The 23,267-nt window shown below is 60.9% G+C and overlaps 2 protein-coding genes across 3 annotated transcripts in view; both read right to left on the bottom strand.

The window, feature by feature from the left end:
- Positions 1-3,922, bottom strand: part of HCK (HCK proto-oncogene, Src family tyrosine kinase) — a 37,180-nt gene extending 33,258 nt beyond the window's left edge. Inside the window, exon 1 of the mRNA XM_075900845.2 lies at positions 3,584-3,922. The gene's annotated coding sequence lies outside the window, so the exon portion shown is untranslated. The remainder of the gene's footprint in view (positions 1-3,583) is intronic.
- A 4,768-nt stretch (positions 3,923-8,690) lies between these two features.
- CCM2L (CCM2 like scaffold protein) lies at positions 8,691-22,641 on the bottom strand. 2 transcript variants are annotated; one of them, XM_075900839.2, is made up of 10 exons: positions 21,865-22,154; positions 20,469-20,636; positions 19,021-19,104; positions 18,559-18,742; positions 16,581-17,086; positions 16,364-16,499; positions 15,968-16,031; positions 14,030-14,177; positions 13,740-13,878; positions 8,691-12,154 (listed from the first exon to the last, which is right to left on the bottom strand). In XM_075900839.2, exons 1-10 carry the CDS (start codon positions 21,892-21,894, stop codon positions 11,874-11,876), a joined length of 1,740 nt encoding a protein of 579 aa, XP_075756954.2. In that variant the 5' UTR covers positions 21,895-22,154; the 3' UTR covers positions 8,691-11,873. The 2 variants fall into 2 exon arrangements, with proteins under 2 accessions (XP_075756954.2, XP_089625891.1); XM_089769765.1 differs by having other exon boundaries at positions 16,364-17,086; positions 21,865-22,641.
- Positions 22,642-23,267: the final 626 nt, after the last annotated feature.

Here is a 23,267-nt window from a genome sequence, read left to right as displayed (position 1 = left end):
CTCTTGCAAGGTCCCTTCCATCTCTATGAAAGGGCATAGCCCTGTATTATTATCATTATGGCCTCTGAGGACAGGACAAGAAGCAATGGGCTTAAACTGCAGCAGGCGAGGTTTAGGTTGGACATGAGGAAAAACTTCCTGCCTGCCAGGGTATGAGGCAGTGGGGATGTGTGTGTGTGCCTCAGTTTCTCTGGGCACTGCGCCAGTGCCTGGCTGGGGATGGGAGTTTTGCGTGTGCCTCTCTCTGAGGCTGCCCCAGGCTGCACCTGCTCAGCACATACACAAAAGCTCAGGCTCTTTCGTGACCTGAGCCTCGGTAAGGGGAGGGTGGCCAGTGACACCTTTTGGCCAGGAAGCTGGCAAAGGAGGAGGCGGGGCTGTCTGCAAGGCTGGGACTTGTTGCTGGGGGTGTGGCTTAGTCTTGGCTGGCTTAGGATGCAGGGAGTCTAGCTGGCTTGGGGGGCAGGGAGGGGGCCCAGAGCCAGCCCCTCTCCCCAAGTCGGATGGTGCTGGCTGTTCCTGTGCTGACAAGTCGGTGCTGCACTGAATCCCTGGGAACTAATAAACCTTCTGTTCTCTGGCCAAGAGTCACATCTGGCTGCCCTGGGTGGTGAAACACTGGGATAAGCCTGGTGGGTGATCTCCGCTGAGATTTTCAGCACACATGTAGGTTCTCGCAGGGTGTGAATAAGTCTTCTCTGTAACACTTTTACCTCACGAATAAATGTGCTTGCTTAGAAGGCGCTGGGGGACTGTAATATGGAAATCTGTGATCCTGTTATTCAAATGACAGCGCACAGACTAGTGTGGCTGTAGAAATGCCACTTGCCTCTTTTGGAGGGCATCACAGCAGCTGAGCGGTGTGTCCTATCCCCTATAGTGCTAGTGGAGAGTCTTCTGTGGCTAAGGTAGCAGGGATCTGTGGTGTTGGAGCAGAAGCAGCTGAGTTTGCTCCTCATCCGTGGTGGAGGTAGGCAGTGCAGGGACAGCTGGGACTTCATTCCTCGCCCTCAGAGAGAAAGCCAAGTGCAGACGCTGGCTGGTGTGGGCAGCCCGGCTTGCTGAGGATAGCACGGGGAAGGCAGGGAGCAAAAATCATCAGCTAGGAGGGAGAGAGGCAAGTCTCTGCCCAAGACAAGTAATGGCTGGGAGACTTCATACGGGCGGCCTTGCGGGAACAGAGAGGGGACTGGAGAGACCCCGGGACTGTGGCACTTTTTCAAGCCAGAGCGGTTCCCGGGTGGTCACGGACTGTCTGCTCCTCGTTTTTCGGGTGCCCCCCATGAGACCCTCCTGCCTGATTTGTGGAAGCGGTGAGCACTCGCAGCCGACCCCGCTGCAGATAAAGCTCTCGGCCGTGCTCCCTACGCTGCAAAATCCGGTGCGAGGCCTCTGAATTTGGGCACCCTAAATGAGATTTTCACAATCTCTCGGTGCCTCTGTTCCCCATCTGAGGGAGATGCAATGAGAAGCATGAAGCCCCACTGAGAAGGGCTATGAGGAAATGAGTAATTCCCCTTTCAGAGTGGGGCTTGACGAGGGGCAGGGGTGGGTAATCTTTTTTTACCTGGAGTTCAAGTCGCCCTGGAAGGGGCGGGGCCTCAGGTGGAAGGGGCGGGGCCTCAGGTGGAAGGGGCGGGGCCTCAGGTGGAAGGGGCGGGGCCAGGGCACTTCCATGCTTCCTCGCCCGTAGACCGGGATTGGTTTGTGGGTGGGGAACCACGTGAAGTCTTTGCCCCGGAGAGAACCACCAGCTGTTCAGAACAGCTGGCAGCTGACTCTAAGGCTACATCTAGACTACAGGCTTGTTTCGACAGAGGCTTTGTCGACAAATAGCGTCTAGACGACAGCCAGTTCTGTCGACAAAGCAAGCCGCTTTTTCAGCAGAGTCTAGATGCTCTCTTTTGAAAAAGCAGAGTGTGGATGCAATAGCCCCTATTGGCGACGGCGCTCTGTCGACAAAAGGCGTTTTTCCTCGTAGAATGAGGTTTACTGCCGTCGGCAAAACGGCTGCGTTCTGTCGACTTACTGTCGACAGAACTCGGTGGTAGTGTAGACGCAGGTATAGTTTTGTCGACAAACGTCCACTTTGTAGACAACACCCTGTCATCTAGACACACCCTTGTGTGGAGGAGACCTGCTCCCCATCCCCCCGGCCGATCAGGGCTTGGGGGCCAGGGGAGCGGGTGAAGTCTCCTCCTGCCCTGCCCCCATCCTGCAAGAAGTTTGCTCCCTACCCTCTGGCACGTGGCGCTTACAGTCAACCGCCTTTTGCATCCCCCTGCAAGAGTGGTATATAAGGGTTGGGGGCATACATCAAACAAGAACAATAAAATAAAATGTTGAATTGTTGCCCATTGAGTGAGCCCTGTCTGGCCGAGGCACAGAATGAGGTCAGGGGCCTGTGGAAACAAATATGTCATCACATAATTAAAGGCTGTATTGTCGTGCACACACACAAGGGGGTAAATTAAGGTTGCACAGGCATCCTTAACTCAGGTATTTCCTAAAGTCTGCATGTTTGACTTTGCAACCTTAATTCGTGTGTGTGATCTAATACAGACACTACAGTTGCTGCCTTCCAACATCCTGAGCCATGGAAGACCATCACACATCCCCCTTTCACGATCACTGTCTGTATATTTCACAGGCTCTGCTGGGCTTCATTACACAGACATGTGTGGCTGGTGTCCCGATGCCATTTCTAGACTCCCCCATGTATTTCCAGCTGGCAATTAGCCACACCAATGGGAGTCAGGGATGTATTGCACAGTAGCCATGCTGCAAGATGCCGCTTTGGATCCTGTAATCTGTACATTGCCAGCCTCACCCTCCCCAGTGGGTCCAGGAGCTGACGCTGGTTCCTGAGAGGCTGGTGAGTACATGACAAATGGGCAGAGGAGATGGTGAGGATTAAGACCCCCCAAAGGGAGAATGACACCAGGTGCTAAGTGTAAGGAGCGATTTTTTTTTCCCAACCCAAAAGCTGGGTCTACGCCCACATGCTGAGTCTCCATATCTCACTGCACTTCGCTTCCCACTGTGGCCAGCTAGGATGTCACGCCTGTCCCCACCCTGCACACCTCAGTCATTACAATGGGGGCCAAACTCAGCTGCTTCTGCTCCAACATCACCACTCTTTGCTGCCGGCGCCCCAAGAAGACTCTCCGTTGGTACTACAGGTGATATGACACACAGCTGAGCTGTAGTGATGCTGGACAATGGAAGCAAGTGGCACACACCTACACTAATTGCTGCACTGTAACATGAATAACAAGCTCCCGGGGTTACATTTTGATTGGCAGTAAACTTGGTCTAAAGCACCCCAGGCTTATGAAAGGACCTCACATTGGATCGAGTCTTATAGGCCAGTCTGGGCCTGTCCTCAGATCAAAGACGGCATGAATTTAATTGCGGCCGTGTCCTCTGATGGGGGGGCGGGGTAGGTGGATCAACTCCCTGACCTGACAGCCTGGGAACAAGACACCGGCCTCTGTGCTGCTAGTGACGCTGTATGTGGCTTCAGCCCCATTTCACCCCTGAACCTTGGCTCCAGCAAGATGGGGATGCTGCCGTCACTCACCTTAGAAAGCGCTCTGCGATCCTCGGCCGGCAGGAGCGAGGCAGGATCCAGTGTTTTCTGGCCAGGCGCCCTTCAGAGACCAGGGCAAGCGGCTAGGCCATGTTCTGAGATTTTAGCAGCCTCCCAGCAGGCGGGTGTGGTCCCCGGCAGACGGAGATTGCAGGGCACGATAGTCACAAAGGGCATAAAATGTTCCTTTCCATGTGGTCACGGGCCCCTTGGCGATGCCCCGGCGGCCCCGAGCGCAGCGTCGGGGGGAAGGAACAGGCGTGCGGCGCCCGTCCTGAAATAGACGGCGATGCCACAGCCGCAGCCCTGAGACAGTTTGCGTTTGCTTAACTGCACCGGCCTGCCCAGCAGGCACCTGTCTCGTCACCGGGGCGGAGGGGGGGGGCAGGGGAAGGTCACTCGTCTAAAACACGAACTAGCACACAGCCTCTGGGGAGGAGAAAAGAGGAAATGCCCCTCTACTTCCCCTCCCTGCGCTGCAGGCCATGACGCCTGCATTAGGCCGTGTAGCTCAGATGCTGCCGGGGGTGGAGGGTCCTGGCTGTTTTCTTCTCTGGCTGATATTTACGAGGCCCACTGGGGCTGCAAGCCTTCCTTCCCCAGCATCCCCTGGTCCCACAGTGATGCTCAGGGAGGAGGTGGGTAGAGACGTTCCGACACAGGGCTGCCGTCCTGACAGGTGTAAAGCGCTGGGCCGGGGAACGCCATCCACATCAGCCCTCGTAACCCCCAGGCGGCTGGCAGGAGACTGTCCGGACCTTCGGCCGGCCTCGCCGCCGTGGGGCGCTCTCCTGCCACACTTTCAGCTCACCCCCGCTGGCTCCGCCTGCAGCATGGCTCCTGTTTGCAAATGGCTCTTGACCAGTTCCCGGAGCCAGACTGGAGCCGCTCCGGCACCGCCCGCCTGGATGGAGCCACCAGTGAACTCCTGCACCTTCGTGTTTGCCCGGCCTTGGCCACCTCTTTCCCAGGCATAGCACCGCGGTCAGCACGTTCTGAGCCACCCGGGCAAGTTTCCCTCGCTCGCCCCTTTGGCCTGCGTGTGGGAACCACGGAGAAGAGGCAGGAGCAGGAAGCGCTTGCTGCTAGGGACCCCATGGGGGGCAGGGAGGGGGGGTCCACCGGGAAGCATAATTTGATGGCGAAAGGAATTCCTGACAGGGCAGCACTTCAGGCCAGTGCGGGGCAGAAGCCTAGAAGGAAGCAGCAGGCGCGACCACAGCTGGAAGGGGAAGCTGAGTTCAGCAGAGCAGGAAACTGCAGGCCAGAGGGAGTCGCGCCCCGCTCCGACTGCTTGGGCCTCAAGTGGGTTCGGTTTTCTTCGCTGCTGGCAAGCGCGCCGGCGACAGCGCCCATCCCGCCCGTTTTCCCGGGACGGTCCCGGGCTGATCCTGGCGACCCGACGTTCTTTAAAAAACGGGCACGTTGTTCCATGTTTCCCAACGCTGTGGGACTGGTGTGTGGGCTCCGGGGTGGGGCTGAGGATGGAGCTTTGGAGTCCAGGAGGGGACTCCGGCTTTGGGGAGGGGTCAGGGATGGGGGAGGGGCGTACTTTGAGCGGCTCCGGTCAGCAGGGGGGGGGGGGGCACTAAGGCAGCTTCCTGCCTTTCCTGGTCCTGCAGCCCCAAGGTTCCCAGCCAATGGGAGTGCCGGACTAGTGCTGGGGGTAGGGGCAGTGCAGGGATCCCTCTGCGTCCCCCCCACCCCGGGGTGCAGGGCCAGGATAGGCAGGGAGCTGCCTCAGCCCCCCACTGCTCACCTGATCCCCTTGCAGCACGAACCCCAGCGCCCGACATCCCTCTCCCTGTCCTTGGGCGCGACCCATCATTTGAAAACCCAGGGCTTAAACTGCTGTTTGATTTAATTGTTAACGAGTCTAATTATCGCCCAATCTGGGTGCTTGGGCTCTGTCATTAATCAACTGCAGTTGGTAAAATACTTGGCCAGCCCTTGTGCTGTGAGAATAATACATCCCTATCAACCGTAACTAGCCCGCTGAATTCACACGCTTGTTTCTCCTGTGGAGACGCCTGATTGCTCCTTTGGCCCCTGAGCAATGTTGACTCTCATTGTTTCCATCCATGTGCGGAATACATTTTGTTCTGTGCACTGAGGCATGTGCAGAGGGGCACCACCCATAGAAATACACACTGCCAGCTGGGGGCGCTATGCTAACCAGGTGGGAGGCATTGGGATCTCCCCCAGGGGGGCCGCCCAAGTGATCAGCTGTCAGGGAACGCTGGTCCTGAGCCGTTGAGGTCTGTGTCTCACCGGCTAGGGGAGGGATGCAGCTCTAATGTAACACAGTTTGCCAATTCTCCAGCAGAGAAAGCATGAGCTCAAGGACAGATGTCTGGGAGGGACACACAGACGGGCCAGGCTTGCTCCAAATCTTGACACTGACGGCCTTACAGGAAGCTGCCCAGGAGTCCTGAGAATGACACCAAATTTGCATCTTCATTTGCATCTTTCTTTGTTGTTTTAAATAAATAACTACGGCCAGCCAGCGTTTCCGTGTACATTCCTGTGGCTGGCTGGGTGACACACATCGCCGGCCGTTAGCACCCACCAGGAGCCCCACACACCTGCTCGTCTAGCTGTGCAGGGGAGGACAGAGAAACCCTTCTAAGCTAGAAGTCTCGTCTGTAGCTTACAAAACCAGCGAGTAGTCCTGTAGCACCTTCGCCCCGCTTCACCCTAGAGAGCCATTGCAAAACAACTCCCCTTGTTTTGAAATAATAAGCAGCGCATCCACACTGCCAAGCCTGCTATGTCAAAATAAGGGGCCTATTTCGAACTAACAACTCCTGCTTTCCACGGGGAAGAACGCTAATTTCAAAAGAGCGGCCATGTAGACGCACCGCTGCTGCTCTTTCAAAATAACGACTCCCCAGAGTCGTTCAAAGTAATGACTCCCCAGTGCTCCCTGAGGTGCTAAGGGGAGGGAGGGTGTCCACTTTGAGCAGTGTTTCTTAAACTTAGGACCGAGGAACACCAAACAATTTTTTTTTATGAGGGACACCAAGGACTTTTTGTTGAGGGGAATTAAAAAAAAAAAAGGTTGAGGGGAAGTTATTGAGAAAAAAAAAAGAAAGAAAGAAAGGTCACTTGGCCCTTTAAGGGTGGCCATTTTGAACTCTGTTATTTTCCGAGGCACACCTCAGATTGCCTCGCAGCACACTGACCTTAAGGGAGCTTCCTCAGACTCATTTCAAGACTTCCTGGCAGTGTGGACACGCTAGTTCGAAATAGTTATTGCGGGAGTTATTAGTTCGAAATGATTTCCTAGTGTCGACGTGCCCTCAGAGACTAACCAAAACCAGAGACTATCAAGAGCTTTCGTGGGCACAACGCACCTCTTCCCGCTAAGCCAGACTGCTTCACGGGGTTCCTGGCAGATAACTGGGAGCTGGCTTTAGCTTTCCATTAGATTTCTCCACCTCCCCCGCCACCCCATGCCTTGTCATTCAACTCTGTCTCGTGTGGGACAAACCCATAAGCAGTCATGATGATGTCACATTTTCAGCCTTACTGGGTTTGCATGAAGGATGTGACGTAGCGTCTCATTGACTCATCGAATAGTCGATGCATTTTTGCCTCAGTGATTCGATTAGTCGATAGGGCGGGCCTGCCCCTTTGAAATGCCACGGCGGCGTTTCAAAGTGGCGGAGCCCCGGGTCCCGGGCTCCGTGTGGTGCTGCTGCTTTGCAGTACCCCCTCTTCTCCCCCCTTACTGCCTCTATCGGATAGAGGAAGCAATGTGTGGGGATGCAACTAGTCAACTCTCCTGTTGACTAGTCGTTAACATCCCTAGTTTGCACAGGTGGCAGAGCAGGCCAGTGAACCGCAGCTGGGGGCCTCCTCAGACTAACCCAGCCACCTCTTCCTGCCTGGGTTGGTAACAGAGCTGGTCTCAAGCGAGCAGGCAGGCTCAAGCCCCGGGCGCAGTCAGCACCGAGGACTTCCCTGTGCTCTGAGCGGCAGGTACCGGGGCTGCTCGGGAAACGTTTTCCTGTTCCTCCGCGGCAGGACTTTGTACATGCAGCACGCTGAGAAAAGGGAACTGCTCCGCATGAAGCCCGCGGGCGGCGGGAGGAAATGGTGCAAACAGGGGCTGAGGCGGGGAGGCCTCTCCCACCATGCCCTGGCCCGGGGAAGCCCAGACGCCGGCCGGCTTGGTGCTCCGACAAATGCCGGGAACTGGCCAGAGCCGCTGACGGGAAGCACCTCACAGCTGGGCTCGCTTTTTGTGCAGCCCCTGCCCAGCGGGGCCCAGTCCCGGGCAGGGCCTCAAGGCACCGGGGCAAGAGCTAGCGCCAGCCCCCTCCTGGCAGCAGTGGCACGAGCGTGCAATGTGTGCACAGGCCGGAGCGTGACGTGGGGGTCACAGCTGGGCTGGGTGGATTCCCGGGGGGGGGGGGGGCGGGGAGAAGGGGAAGCTGAAAGGGCAGTTTTGTTATTGCAATTGCTCCTGGTTTTCCCCTGCCTGTGCAGGAGGCTGAGGCGAGAGACAGGGATGAGCAGCGCCCCCCTCCCCCCCCCACGGGTGGGCCAGCCGGAGGGGTGCTCGGGGCTGTATAGAGCTTGGGCAGAGCGTCCCGGCCGCCTACTAGAGCCAGAGCAGCCCTGCTGACCCGCTGGCATAGAGGCCCTGGGCGTTTTAACCACGGGGGAGGAGGGAGTGTCCAGCCCTGCATGGCGCAGGCCTGGCGCACCCTGTGCAGGAAATGCTGACCGGAGCTGGGCGGCTGGGCCCAGGAGCAACCCCTGGACCCCGCCGCCTCGCCAGATACATCCAATTCCGCTGGCCAGGAGCGTGGGAGGCGCCCAGCCCTGCTCCCGCAGGAGGTTTTGCCGCCGAAGCCGGGGGAGCAGGGGCGGGGGCGAGACTCTGCATGGGGGTAACAGCGCCGGCTGGTCGCGGAGCAGGAAGTTGACTCGCAGGGTGCGAACTTCCTTTTGTGAAATGCAAATTACTCCACATTGGTGGCACCGACAGAGCGAGCGCTGCGCTTCGCCGCCGCCTGGGAGACCTCGGCTGGAGTCCATCAGCTGCCCAGAGAGGAAATGATGCGCCACCCCCCCCCCCCCCCCCCCCCCCCCCGCCGCCAGCCGGGCACGCCTGACTCTCTCACGCCCCTCCCGGCCACCCAATAGCTCATTCAGACTTGTACAGTCCGTCCCTGCCAGCCCCGTGTGCTCTTGTGCAATGGGGCACGTGTGTCACCATCAGTCACCAGGGTTGCACCATTCCTGGCAGGTGGCCTCCAGCACTGGAAAGTCACTTACTCACCTGGGGGAACCGTTCCACCCTCTCACAGGCCCCACGTCAGACACCCCCTTTGACGGAGGCTCCCCCCAGCACGCAGCCACCTTGCACCGGATGCTGCCCGGCGGGGGTGCCCTGGAGTGACATGGGGAGCTCAGAGCACGTCTAGGTCCCAAGGCCACCCAGCCGGACCTTGCTCGCGGCTGCTGAGCATGGAACCCATGGGCAGCCTGGCCAGTCACTCACTGGCCTGGGGGAGCCCCCAAAGGACCCCCACCCGTGTAAAAGCGGGGAGCCCGGCAGGGCAGCCGAGGGCTGGTCTCTGTGATCGTTAGAACTGGGCGTTAATTGAAGCCAGCGGCGTTCAAAAGGCCCTGGGGGACATGCCGGGGGGCAGCTGATCGGGGGTTACTGAGGCTGGCTCGTGAGGCGTAGCTGGGGCACAAAACTCCACTCCTGCCCCACACAGCCGGCTTGGCCCCTGCCCTGTTCTCACGCGGACAAGCCGAGAGGGAACAGTGCCCCCTAGTGCCTTGCTGGGGCATTGCCCGTGCAAGCCCCATTTCTCCCCACAACCAGCTCAAGGCGGCTCCTGGATCCGGATGCCTGGGCGCCGGGTGCAGAACCCTCTTTGCCAAGGCACAACCCGGCTCCAGGCCCCCTCAGCGCTGGGGAAGGGGAGGGACCGTTCATAGCCTGGCTCTGGGCTTTGCTGCTTGCCCCCCCCCCCGATGCCTGACCACGTGCTCCCGTCCTGTTCTGTTCCCCGAGAAGAGGGGCAGAGCGTTTAGCACCCAGCAAGCTGCCCCCAGCAAGGGCCAGCACAGCATCAAGTCCCAGCCCTGGCCAGTGGGCTCCCTGCAAACAGCCCCCCACAACTAAGCTCCAGGCGGCCCAGAAAGTGCACCCCTCATTTCAGTCTGCCGGCTGCAGTCTGCCCCAGGGGCTCTCTCCATGGGGGGAGCAGTCCTGTGGCACCTTAGAGCCTCCCAAATATACCTGAAGTACCGTGAGCTCTTGTGGGCACAGCCCACTTCCTCCAGTGAGCTTGAGTGGAGGAGAAAAGGGGGGGGGGACTCCTCGGAACGTGAAGGGAGAAGTTAAAAAATACCTGCCGTTGCCATGCCAGTGCTAGTGAGGTTTGCACTTGCACGGGAAGAGGACGTTCGTGCGAATCAGTGTGAGATTCCTTGTGCAGTGGATGGATTTCCACTCCACGCGGTGAACGGGGTGCCTTGCACGGTTACAGGTCTCGGAGGGGTAGCCGTGTTGGTCTGGAGTTTTACAGACCAAGTGCAAACGTTCGCACCAGGACGACAATTGGTAGGTCCCCGTCCCCCCTGCTTCTCCTCGCTTATTCTGAGACTCCCTCCTTTTCCCCCTCCACTCAGGCTCATCGGAGGAAGTGGGGTTTGCCCACAAAAGCTCCCGGTTCACATATTTTGGTTAGGCTCTGAGGTGCCACAGGACTCGTTGCTTTTAACGTTACAGACTCACCCGGCCGCCCCGCGGAGACTTTCTCCAGGGGTGGGAGGTCGTCTGGGACAGACCGATTCTTGGCTCACTGCAGAGAAAAGCCCCAGCAAGGGGGTGCCCGTTCCCTAGGGCAGACCGTGCCCATCTGCCCAGACGGCCGGGGGGGGGGGGGGATGTTTGCTTGGGAGGCGGGTACTGCTGGCCCCAGGAGGCCGGACCTCTTGGCTGGGCTCTCTCCTGCTCACCCGGAAGCCTTCAGTGCAGCGACTGGGGAGACAAAGACCCCCCTTTGGGGCCCGAGCAGTGAGCCACCTGCCACCAGCCCACCCCGAGCGGCATCGCCCCATCCACTGAGCCAAGGAGCAGGCTGTGCCCCCGGCAGGCAGAGTGCAAAGGAGCAAGGGGCGGGGGATGCTCCAGGCCAGGCCATGCTGCTCTCCCATCCCGTCCCGTCCGGGGCTCACCCGTAGCCTCACACCCTGGCTGCCGTGCAAAGGCAGTTCCTAGCTGAGCAAATGCTTCCCTCCCTCCCCCCACCACGATGGGGGCTCGTGCTCAGTGGGTTTAATGGTCCCAGCCCCCCCCCTTACAGAGCCCTTCGACACTGCCCAGCCCCCCCTCGCCAGCATCCGAGCGTCCCCAGCACCAATCCCAGCTGGTCTCAGTCAGCTCCAGAGCAGGGCTCCACATGGGCCGTGTTGGGTGTCGCCTTCCTCAGGTCCCCCTTTGAACCCCGCCCTCCTCTAAAGGCCCCTGTGGGGGGCAGTCCTGGCCCACAGCTGGCGCTCCGGCCTCCCAGTGATGCCAGCGTGGCCCTAACGTCACCGGGAGCCACCCAGCGCTCACGAGCATCCCACGCCCTTCTCCGAGGCCCGATCTGGAGTGGGCCTGTCCCCTCCTTGCTCTACACAGCACTCAGACACGGGGACCCGCCCCCCGCTCCTCTCCCTGGAGGGCGGCCAGCATGGCACCCTGGCCCTCTCCCTCGGGCCTACTTCGCTTGGGACGCGGCCCTTCCCTTCCCAGGCTGCCCCCGGGCGCCCCTCTGACCTGCAGGCCTAGCAAGACCACAAGTGCCAGCCCCGCAGTTTAATTCTGTTCGGAACACACGGCCCTACCTGGCCCGCAGGGTCTCTGCTTCCCGGGGGCGGATGCAGGATCCCTCCCCCCCCCCCCCCCCCCCCCGATGCTGAGTAGAGTCTCTGGGCATGTAACAGTACATTGCTGCCCCAGTCCCTCTGGGGGCTTTCGTGCGGCTCCAGCCCAGCCACACCATGGGGTGGCGAGGCACATACAGAGCCACTCTGGGGCGGGTGCAGCCAAGGCCCCAGCTCCGTCTCCCCCCAGCTCTCCCTGGCAGAGTCCAAGGCCCGGAGGAGCTGAGGAGGCCGCGCGGGAGCAGGGAGAGTTCCAAAGCCAGCAGGGCAGCGGCGAAAGGCGGGTGGAGCTGGCCCCCGTTGGGTTCAGCCAGGAGGTTTCGGGCCCCCCAGGAATCTCCCGCCTGCAGCGCGACTCCCCGGGGGAGGGAGGAGTCCCTCACAGATAGTTATCTTCCTCCTCCTCCTGCTCGTCCTCCTCGTCGCGAGCCAGGGCCTCGATGTCGTGGGTGATGTCCGTGATGCGGCGGTTGAAGGACTCCGCCTCGGAGTGCAGGGACCAGCTGTCGTAGCTGCGCACGGCGGAGGCCGACGTGTTGCTCATGCTGCGCTTGATCCGCCCGAAGCTGTCGGTCAGGATGCCCCCTTCCCGGATGCCGATGCTCTCCAGGAAGCTCTCAAAGTAGCCGATGTCCTGGTCGGGGATGAAGGGCCGCATGCCTGCAGGGACACGCGCACTCAGGAGGGGCGGGAGCCGGCAGGCGCTTGCTGCCCTGCGAGGCCTTCGGGCTCCCGGGGGCCAGAGAGGTCGGGGGAGCCCAGGGGCTGCCCCCTGAGTCTCTGTGTCTAAAGGCAGCAAGTCCCGACTACGGGGACTGGTGAAATGGTTACCTGGCATCCAGGAGCAGCCCAGCCATGGATAGAGCCCTACCAGGCCCTCAGCACGGGGCTGCCGGCTCCCAGCCTGTGAGAGCTGGGAGCCGGCAGCCTCCACACGGGATCCGGCAGAGGCAGCTGTGGTAGCCCCTGTGCAGGGCCTGGGGTAGCTGGGCTGGAGCAGCCCCTGCCTTCTGCGGGGGCCGCTCTAGCCTGGCCCCCCACTTAATTGGTTAAAGGGGACCCAGGCACGCTGTACCCTCCGGACCCCACCCTCCATGCATCTCCTGCTGCTCGTCAGATCCTCCTCACACCCCTCTGGGAGGGCAGGCCTGTCCCCTCCATCCTACAGAGGGGCAACGGAGGCCCAGAGACTCCCCTAATCCACCCGCCTGTACAGGCACCATCCTGCGCCCCCAGCCTCCTGCACACACTGTCCCTGCAGCCCCTCACTCCGGGCCATATTCTTGGGTCTGGTTCTGAACTCCCACTACAGGGCCACTGAAGCTGGCAGGGTCACCCCTATCGGAGCAGAACCTTTATAAGCCGAAGGCTTCTCTTTTCAATCCCTGCCTTAGAGAGAGAAACCCAAACCAGAATTGGGAGCCACCTGGCTAGTGTCCCTCTAATTTTTCCCAGCCCTGAGCAGAATGAATTTTCTTATGTGCACCACTGTGGTGACGTGCAGAATGGGGGTGGGGAGGCGTGCGACATCACCTGCATATTGGTGCACCTAACAACATTCACGTGGGACAGAGGGTGGGGGGTGCAAGAGTGTGAGGGCTCCTGCTAGGGGTGCAGGCCCTAGGATGGGGCCAGAGGTGAGGGGCTCAGGCTGCAACCAAGGGTTAGGGTGCAAGAGCTCTGTCTGGGAGTGTGGGGGAGGTCCAGGGTTGGACCGGGGGGGAGGAGAAGGGGAGAGATCGTGGTGGTGGGAGGTCCAGGGATGAGCCACAGTGGGGGGAGTGGGAGGTCCAGGGATGGGCCACTCCAGCCACAGTGGAAGGGAGGAGGCCACGGTTGGCTTCGGGAGACACCCGGCTCACACCATCCCCTGCCCAGCCCAGGGCGAGCTAGGCAGCCGTGCTGACATGTGGCCATACAGCTCACAGGGACCCATGTCTGGACCCCTGGTTTTTCGCAGGGCGGGGGAGGGAGGTGGGTTAATTACAAGCACTGCCACGTTCGCAGGCTCTGAGCCCCACATTCAGGGGCGCCTGGACCAGGCTGCGCAAACTCTGGCCCTGGGCTTTTTGCTTTGGGCCCGGCTCTAGCCAGGCCATGCAAACCTCAGCTCCCTGGAACGACGGGCCCGTCTTTGCGCAGGCCGCATCCATTCCTCGAGGCGCCGCCAGGTCTCATGCCCCAGACGCTGCGCTCACCAGCCGGCTGCGCCCCCGGCAAGAGGGCTCAGGAACGAGCCATTTACCCAGGAGGAGGAATTTCCTCTTGTCCCCGTAGAGCTGCAGCAGGTCCGAGCAGTATTCCTGGACGGACCGACCCATCCGGTACTCCCTGAGCAGCAACGCGAAGCGCTGGATCTCCAGGGGAGAAAGCTTGCTCCTCAGCTGCAGAGCAGAGCGAGAGCGAGGTCAGAGGTGGCTGCAGACATCCCCATCCAGCCCTGCCTCACCCCAGGCTCCCCGGCAACGATGGGGCAGGACACGGGGCTGGAAGGATGCCGGGGACAGGGGCAGGAGGCAGCAGCAAAGAGCGCACCGTGACCATGTAGTCCTGCAGCTGCTCCAGGCCCACGCTGCTCTGGTCGCTCCCGCTGCAGGCGGTGGCCAGGCTGTGACGTGACTCCCGGAAGGACGGGGAAGACGTCCCGCTGTAATACGCTTCAAAGGTCTCGTGGGAGCCATCGCTGCAGGCAGAAGGGAAGGAGATCAGGGGGGCTGTCTCCAGACATCCTCCTTCACCCCCCACCCCACCCCACTTTCCAGGCAGTGGGATTGCTTCCTGGCTGGAGTCTTTTTCTTAGGAACTTCCCCTGCAGGAGAGATGGCTGGCTGGCCGCTGGAGCCTTTTATACCTGAGATGGGGCTGTAACCTCTGACCTCATGCTCGGCATTCTGGGAAATGTAGTTCAGGGGCTTAGTGGCCATTTTCATAGACTCAAACTCTAGAACTGGAAGGGCCCTCCAGAGGTCATCACATCCACTCCCCTGCCCTCCCGGCAGGACCAAGCACCATCTAGATCATCCCTGACGGGTGTCTGTCCAACCTGCTCTTCAGTCTCTCCAGTGATGGGGATTCCACAACCTCCCCAGGCAATTTATCCCAGAGTTTAACCACCCTGAGGCTACGTCTAGACTGGCATGATTTTCCGCAAATGCTTTTAACGGAAAAGTTTTTCTGTTAAAAGCATTTGCGGAAAAGAGCGTCTAGATTGGCACGGACGCTTTTCCACCAAAGCACTTTTGACGGAAAAGCATCCATGCCAGTCTAGACGCGGTTTTGCACAAGAAAGCCCCGATCACCATTTTCGCCATCGGGGCTTTTTTGCGCAAAACAGTTTTTAGCTGTCTACACTGGCCCTCTTGCGCAAAAACATTTCCGGAAAAGGGCTTTTGCCTGAACGGGAATGTCAAAGCATTTGCGCAAGAAGCACTGATTTCAGACAGTAGAACGTCAGTGCTTTTGCGCAAAATCAAGCGGCCAGTGTAGACAGCTGGAAAGTTTTTGCGCAAAAGCGTTCGCTTTTGCGGAAAAACTTGCCCGTCTAGACGCAGCCTGACAGTTTGGAAGTTTTTCCTCATGTCCAACCTAAACCTCCCTCGCTGCAATTTAAGCCCATTGCTTCTTGTCCCATCATAATAGACCAAGGAGAACTCTTTTTCTCCCTCCTCCTTGTGACACCCTTTAGGCACTTGAAAACTGCTACAGGCAGGTTTGCAATTGAGTAAAATAAAGGAACGTGGAATTTTTAAGCGTGATATTTTGACGCTATAATGTGCTGAGCTGATTGGCTAGCTTCCTTGGGTGCGAGTTGGCTGGTTATTTGTTTGCTAAAGGAAGTTGAAGTTTGAAATCTCTGCAGGGTGGATTATGGGTAATTCCTCATGTAATAACCCTCTGCGCGATTGGTCAGCAGGGATGGAACCCTGGGACCACCCAGGGTTGCAATACGCTTTTGAACTAAAAGTGCAACTCCACCAGCTGGCAGCTGTAGTAGGCTGTTTTCTTCTGTGGCACCAGCCAGCTGCATTACAAACAACCTACCTGGCTGATTTAGTTGGGACTGGTCCTGCCTTGGGCAGGGGGCTGGACTTGATGACTCCTGAGGTGTCTTCCAGCTCTATGATTCTATGACCCTGCGGGTGAAGCCTACCATTTGGGAGCAAGAAAACTCCTGGACTAGGATAACCTTGTTCCTGAGTCTTTCCTGGACTTTCCCGGCTTCCCTTTGGACCAAAGAGGTTTTGTTTCACGTGCCCAGTGCTGGACTCTGGCTGGCAGCTCCCAGCCCTTTGTACAGATGCAAGCACTTTAAAGGCAGATAAATGTGTCCCCCTGTTTCTAACTCAGGCTGCTTTGAGTCCCTGCCCAGGGCCTGGCTCCCGCACACAAGGGGCAAACAGGCAGCGTAGGGTTGCATGGAGCATGCCCAGGAATAAAGGGGGGGTCATTTGGCCCCCAGGGAGCAGGACGTACAATGAGCTGCAGCAGCTGAAATCGGCGTCGTATCCGTACGTCCCGTCAGTGTGGCAGCTCTCGCCTGGGAAAAGCAAGGCCGTAGGGGAGGATTAGGGAACTGTCCCATCCCTGTGTTCCCCGGGCACCAGCCCCCCTTTCCTGTTTGCTACACGGTGCCAGGTCCGGCACGAGGCCAGAACACGAGGCATCGTACGCGGAATCCCAGCCACCCCACAACTCTTGCCTCCGTGCTTTGCCAGCCCAAATGCTGCCCCCCGGCAGCACCCCACCCCCACTGCCAGACTGCCCCACCCTGCCACCGCATGTGGGCCTCCCCGCCGCGGAGCTCCGTGATAACCACCCAGCAGCGGGAGGGGCCCCCCGTCCGGTCACCCCACTCCTCCAGGCGCTCACTCCTGCTGGAGAGCCAGGGCCGCTCGGGGGTGGAGGTGTAGTGGAAGCCAGCCCGGTCCACGCACTCGATGCTCTGGTCCCCGTAGATGATCTGGAAGACCTGGCAGATGAGGGCGCAGGATTCTTCGGCGGCATCCTGCCCCCAGGAGAGAAGACGCCTGTTGTGACCTGCGGCGGGTCGCCCGACGGGTGGGTCGCCCCTGGGACGGCTACTCACCCTGTTGGCCACGGCCAGGATGATGAGGTTGCAATAGGCCTCAGGGCTGGGCTCCTTGGGATCCAGCGGGTTGTTCCCCGTGTGCCTCCGCTCCCAGCTGCCGTAGGTCTTGCCCCGCTCCCAGCTGCCGCTGTAGGTCTGCCTCCGCTCCCAGCTGCCCCCAGCCTTGCTCAGCTGCCTCCGCTCCCAGCTGCTGCTGTTGGTCTGTCTCCGCTCCCAGCTGCCCCCAACCCGGCGGCTGCGCCTCTTCTCCCAGCTGCCACCCGCCTGCTTCCTCTCCAGGCTCCCGCCCCCGCCCTGCCTGCCCTCCTGCCCGCCCCGGGCCATCTTCCAGTCCAGGCTGCAGATGGTGTGCCGCCGCTCCATGGTGCCCCCCAGATGCTTGGACTCCAGGCAGACCCCCGCCGGCCTCTTCTCAGACGCCCCTCCAGGGAACTTTTTCTCCAGGCTACCCCCTGGGTACACGTCCAGGTTCCCCCCTGCGGGAACAGGATCCACTCCCAGGCCTGGAAGAGAGGAGAGACAAGCCCAGTGCTCGGAAAGCTCCCCCTCCCCAGTGGCATGAGGAGATGCTGCCTCCCCCACCGGACGCGGGTTGGTACCCACTTTGTTCCCTGCCTGTCTTGCATCCGACCCTGGGACCTACGAGGTGACTCTCCTCCTTCCCCACACCCCCTGGCATCTGGAAGTCAGCCTGGGCCCCCATAAAGGGACGCTAAAGCAATAAAAACATAGGAACGGTCAGACCAAAGGGCCATCCAGTCCAGTGTCCGGTCTGCCCACAGTGGCCAATGCCAGGTGCCCCAGAGGGAGGGAACAGAACAGGGAATCGTCCAGTGATCCCTCCCCTGTCGCCCATTCCCAGCCTCTGACAAACAGAGACTAGGGACATCATCCCTGCCCATCCTGGCTAATCGCCATTGATGGACCGAACCTCCATGAATGTATCTAGTTCTTTTTTGAACCCTGTTAAAGTCCTGGTCTTCACAACATCCTCTGGCAGGGAGTTCCACAGGTTGACAGTGCGCGTGTGAAGAAAAACTTCCTTTTGTTTGTTTTAAACCTGATACCTATTCATTTCATTCGGTGATCCCTCGTTCTTGTTATGGGAACAAGTCAATAACTTTTCCTTATTTTACTTTCTCCATACATGTCTTGATTTTATACACCTCTATCCTATCCACCCTTAGGATACGTCTACACTGCAACGCTATTTCGGGATACTGCAGAATCCCGAAATAGCTATCCCGTGTCTCCACAGCAAGCCTGTCATTTTGGGCTCGCTATTCCGACATTCCCGTAACCCTCATTCCACGAGGAGTAAGGGACGTTTTGGAAGAGCGCTTTATGTGGAGATTTGGCGCGGGGTGAACCGCGCCAAATGACGAAATAAGCTGTTTCGAAGTAGCATCGCAATAAGATCTGCAATGTGCGCCGCTCAAAGGGCGCTTCTTATTTCGAGTTATGGTGCAGTGTAGACGCGCCCTGAGTCTCCTCTTTTCGGCGCTGAACAGTCCCTGTCTTTTTAATCTTTCTTCCGATGGGACCTGGTCCAAACCCCTAACGCCATTGCAATCTACAGCCACTAGGGGGCGCCAGGTGCCACACCCCTTCCTTTAGCTTAGCAGCTGGTACCCGCTGGGCCCCCCCAGCAGCTCCATCAAGGGCTGGCAGAGAGATCTCAGCTCTTGTACCTGCCCAGGACGGACGCGCTGTCGTGAGCCGCAGCCCTGCCGCTGCCAGGGAGCAAGGCACACAGGACCCCCCCCTTTACTGTGGCATGCAGCTGGGGGCCGCAAGAGCAGTGGGTCCTTGGGCACAGCCAGATGCCGAATGGCCCCAGGGATATGACACAGGCTGGCTGGGGCACCAGCAATGACGGGCAGGCCAAAGCAGCCGGGCATGGGGCTGGCGGACCCAGCGTGGGCAGACGGGCGTGCAGGGTAGGACCCCGCCGGGGCCCGGGGAGTCTGGGCACCTGTTTTCAGCACCAGGAGGTGCAGGGCGTCGTCGCGCAGGTAGGAGGCGGCGGCGATCTCGTGGGTGGGGATGCGCAGGATGAGCTCCTCGTTGTCCCGCCAGGTGAGGAGCAGGCAGCGGGCCGACAGGCTCAGGATGCTGTCCTGCTCTGGGGTGGTCTGCAGGGGCAGTTCCTTCAGCTGCTGCAGGGGGCGAAGGAACCCGGTCTTAGGCAGAGGGAGGTGGCCTGGCGGGGGGCGCTGGGCAGCGAGGAGTCCCTGAGTCAGGATGGGCAGTGCCAGGGCGTGGCTGGGAGAGCGGCCCCCCCCCGCCCCTCCCTTCCCTCCTCATGAAGCCCTTCGCCAGCCCTCTCCACACCAAAGCCGCCTGAGCCAGGCTGCCCGTCCGCTCCCTGCAGCCTGGGGCAGTGGCGCCGGCCCTCGGAGCACAGGGGCTGAGTGGAGGCGGCTCCCTCCCTTACCCGGGCCGTGTCCAGCAGCTGCAGCAGCTCATCCCGGCTGGAGGGGTTCAAGGAGGACGTCACCCAGGTCAGGTGGCCTAAGAACTGAAGAGAGACGAGCCTGAGGCGCCAGGGGCCCGACACCAGGCGCCGTCGACGCAGCATCCGGGACAAGACGGGGCGGCTCCCCTCCCCACCCTGGAAGGCAGCCGGTGGCAGAGTCGCTGTCCCAGTACGCCCCCCACCCCCGCTGGCTTCTGCCAGATCCCCCTCCTGCGCTTTGCCAAGTCTGGCTCCCACATTGTCCTTCTGGGCCTAACCCAGCCCCCCCATCTGGGGTCTCCCCCTTCCTCAGGGGTCTGGCAAACAGAGGCGAGGGACACCATCCCTGCCCATCCTGGCTAATCATCATCGATGGACCGAACCTCCATGAATTTATCTAGTTCTTTTTTGAACCCTGTTCAAGTCCTGGTCTTCACAACATCCTCTGGCAAGGAGTTCCACAGGTTGACAGTGCGCGTGTGAAGAAAAACTTCCTTTTGTTCGTTTTAAACCTGATACCTATTCATTTCATTTGGTGATCCCTCGTTCTTGTCACGGGGTCTGCTCTTCCCCTCCCCACCTCTCTGCAGGGGCTTTTTTCCGCCGGGACTCCCTGCTCTCTTCCCAGAGAGGGTCTGCCGAGTCTTTCCCTAGTGGGATCCCCTCTCTGCCCCCCATCCCCAACTGCTTCCCCAGCTGGGACTCCTGCCTGCTCACCCCGCAGGGGCAGCTAGAGCGCGTACAGGGCCCCTCAAGCCCCCATTGCGGGTCCGTGTGGGGTGCACTGCCCAGTATGGGGCACATTCCTATACCCCTGCAGGACACAAGGGGAGGGGTCTCCTCTCTGAGTCCTGCCCTGGGTCTCCGAGTGAAGGGGGAACCCGTGGCCGCAACATGTGCTTCCCCCTCAAAAAAGCACAGGGGGTGGGCGCTGATCCTGGCCGAGGGAGGGGGTGTCCAGGGGAGCCCATGAGACGAGGGGGCGGCCGCTGCAGGAGGGTTCCCAGCTCCTGGGGCCCAGCCTGCTCTTGCCAAAGGGCCCTGCCGGGCACGTGGCTCTGAAGCTGAAACTTTTGGTCACTTCACAGCTCAAATAGCTCCCCTCAGCGCAGCCTCCCCCGGGCGTTCGCGGGCCCGGTGACCCGGGAACTGGGCATTTGCCAAGCCCCGGAGAGGCCAGGGACCGAGGGAAGAGCCAGGGGCCAGGTGTGTTTGTGGCAGACACGGCTCAGCCCAGTTTGGCCTGTCTCCTCACTCCACATCACCGGGGGCAATTCCCACACACCTGGGGCAGGCCAGGCACCCCGTGCCCCAGCCAGAGGTGAGCCCCCACCCTGGAGCATGGCAACAGGGACCCCTGGCAGGCCTCTGGGCCCCGCTCTGAGCGTCGGGGACGGCCCCTGAGCGGCTGGGCTGCCCCTGTGTACCTTCACCTCCTTCTCCACGTAGTCATGCAGCAGGATCTGGGGGTCTATGAGGTAGTCGGGGGGGTAGAGAGGGACCGAATGCAGAGGCCGCCGGTAGACGCTGCTCCTGATCGCCGGCCTGCGAGCCGCCTTGGGGAAAACGAGCCGCTTGATGGGCGACACAAACCCCTGAGAACAGAGGACGGGTGAGAAGCCGGCACCTCGTCCCCAGCCCCAGAGGGGCTGGCGTTGGCCGTGTACAAACATGACTCTCAGGCGCTGGGTTCGACAGCAAACCCCAATGAGAGGAAGCCGCCCCCCCCACCCCCGGGGGTGATCCCATGTACAGTAAAGGGGCCATTGGAAATGCTGAGGGGGGATCTTTCCCAAGAGACAGAGCGAGCTCCCTCAGGAGTCGGCCCCGATGGCGCCATGGAAACAAATCCAGTGAACCCAGGCCCTGGGCCCAAGGCGCCTGCCCAGCGTAGAACAGGTGGGGCAGCGGGTTTGGAGGGAGCGGCTTGGGGGTGCCCTTCCTGTGGGTGGGCTGGGGCTGAACAGCCCCCCAGGTCCAGCCCCCGGGGAGGGAGGAAATGGCAGGGCTGCTCTGAAGGGAGGACTCAAGGATGGAGCCGGGTGCTTCCTGGGCCAAGCTCAGAAGGCTGGATGGCTGCCCGCTGCCTCGCAGAAAAACCCGGCCAGGCCTCGGCCCCAGGTCAGTGGCAGGGGCAAAGGGGAGTAAGAGACCCAAGGGGCAGGCTGCGTATTCCCCTCTGCACAGAGCCCCTGAAGGGAAAGCCCTTAGCTGGCCAGAGAGCCTCATCTGCACCATCTTATCCCATGGGCCGGGCAGGGCAGAGCAGGGCAGAGCAATTCGCCATCCACGAGAGACAGCTCAGCCCCCAGGGTCCTGCATGCAGCTCCCAGCTCCCCGGCCACACCAGTGGCAGCACGGCTGGCCATGGGCTTCTTGGATCCCGGTGGCAGGAGCTCGGCTGGCCACGGGGCTCCCCATATCCCGGTGGCAGGAGCTTGGCTGGCCACGGGGCTCCCTGGATCCAGGTGGCAGGAGCACGGCGGCCACGGGGCTCCCCATACCCCAGTGGCAGGAGCTCAGTTGGCCATGGGGCTCCCCATATCCCGGTAGCAGCAGCACGGCTGGCCACAGGGCTCCCCATATCCCAGTGGCAGCAGCACGGCTGGCCACAGGGCTCCCCTTACCCCAGTGGCTGCCATTCTCCCCTGTACGGCCAGCTCTGTAAAATTCCCACGTACCTGCTCCTCCACGCTGCCTAGGGGGGGCACGTGGGCCGTTGTTCCCCCCCGGGCAAGACTCGGTGCCCTGCACTGTGCCCCGCCAGGGCCCACCGCCCCGCAGAGCCATCCTGTGAGAAATGCCAGCTCGGCGGGTACGTACCTTCTTCCCTTTCTTGGCCTCGTACTCCATGTCCTGTCCCTGCTCCGCTCCTGTCACGGACCAGGCAGCTCTTTCCGCTCCGGGCGAGTCCTTTGTTTTTTTCCTGTGTCGGAAACTCCACCAGCCCCGGCTCCGACGTGACCTTGCGGAGTTCCTGCCCCTCCAGGGCGGGAGCAGGGCTCGGAGAGCTGGGCGCTGGCCAACAGACGGGGGCAGGGGCTGCTGGGCCTGCCCTGCCAAAGCCAGCTTGCTCACCCCCCCGCCCGGGGCAACACTCGCCCCTAAGGGGCTCGCACCTGCCCCAGCCCCTAGCCCACCGTGTCTCTGGGCGCTGCTGCCGTCTGCCTGTCTGTCCTGCTCACACACGCTGGCTCCATCGCACACAGATGCCGGCCCTCGCTCGGCCCCGGGAAGGGATCTGTTGGCCTCCTTGCGTGGTCGGGCCACCGAATTTTAATAACCCAACTGGGAGAGCGCGGTGGTTCTGCCAGCGCCGTCTTCGAAGGCTCCCCTGGGTCTCCTGCCCGAGCAAACCGGAGCCAAGCACTGCCACTGTCGGGCAAGGCGGGACCCGGAGCAGAGCCGAGAGCCGGGGAGCTGAAATGCTGCCCATGGTGGGGGTTGCACCAAGGCCCTGGGGGATTCAGAAACTACCAGCAGGGCTCCAAATCAGCACCCACAAGGGACCCCAGCTGGTGAGCAGGGAACGCTGATGGGAGGCCCAACCCGCCACCCCTGAACTGCGGGGAGCTCGGAGCGGGCTTGGCCCACGCCGTGGAGTGCGGGAGAGAGGCACCAGGCCAGAAGGGACGGTCCCCGCCTCCCCCGTGCCCCGGCCCCTGCCCCAGCAGCTGCAGAGATGTCCTCTTCCCTCGCCAGCCTGTGGGCAGGAAGGGGACAGACCCTCAGGCGCTGCAGGAGCTGGGGCATCGCTGGCGTCAGGCGCCTCACGAGGCTGCTACGTTCCGTGATTTCTCCTGCACACGGGCCCCCGGGTGAAGGCCACTCGATGCCAGCCAGGGGCTTTCCCCAGAGTCGGCACCGCTCTCCCGGGGCCAGTCCCTTCCCTGGGGCGGGCCCGTTGCTGTCCGGGCCGACCCTGCCCCTCGGCCTGTGCTAACGCACGCCCTGCGTCCCCACAGCCTGGCCAGCCCCTGGGCGGCTCCATTTCCTGCGAGGTGCCCTCCGGCAGTGGAAAGTCGGTCCCCCGCCATGTGCCATGTGCCGTGCATCCTTCCCAAGCCCAGCCCGGGCGGCTGTGTCCTGCAGTTCCCCCCACTGGGAATCACCCAGGACCACCCAGTGAGGCTACATAGCCAGCCCCACAGCGAGGGGCAGGAGCACAAAGGGGCTGGCATCAGGCAGGAACCTCCCACAGGGGCTGAGCAGCATCTGCTGGGGGT

The sequence above is a fragment of the Pelodiscus sinensis genome, chromosome 17 (genome assembly GCF_052426305.1).
Source record: "Pelodiscus sinensis isolate ZL-2025 chromosome 17, ASM5242630v1, whole genome shotgun sequence".
NCBI lineage: Eukaryota > Metazoa > Chordata > Testudines > Trionychidae > Pelodiscus > Pelodiscus sinensis.
Note: the sequence above shows the minus strand (reverse complement) of the source record. Positions and strands in the feature narration are given on the sequence as shown.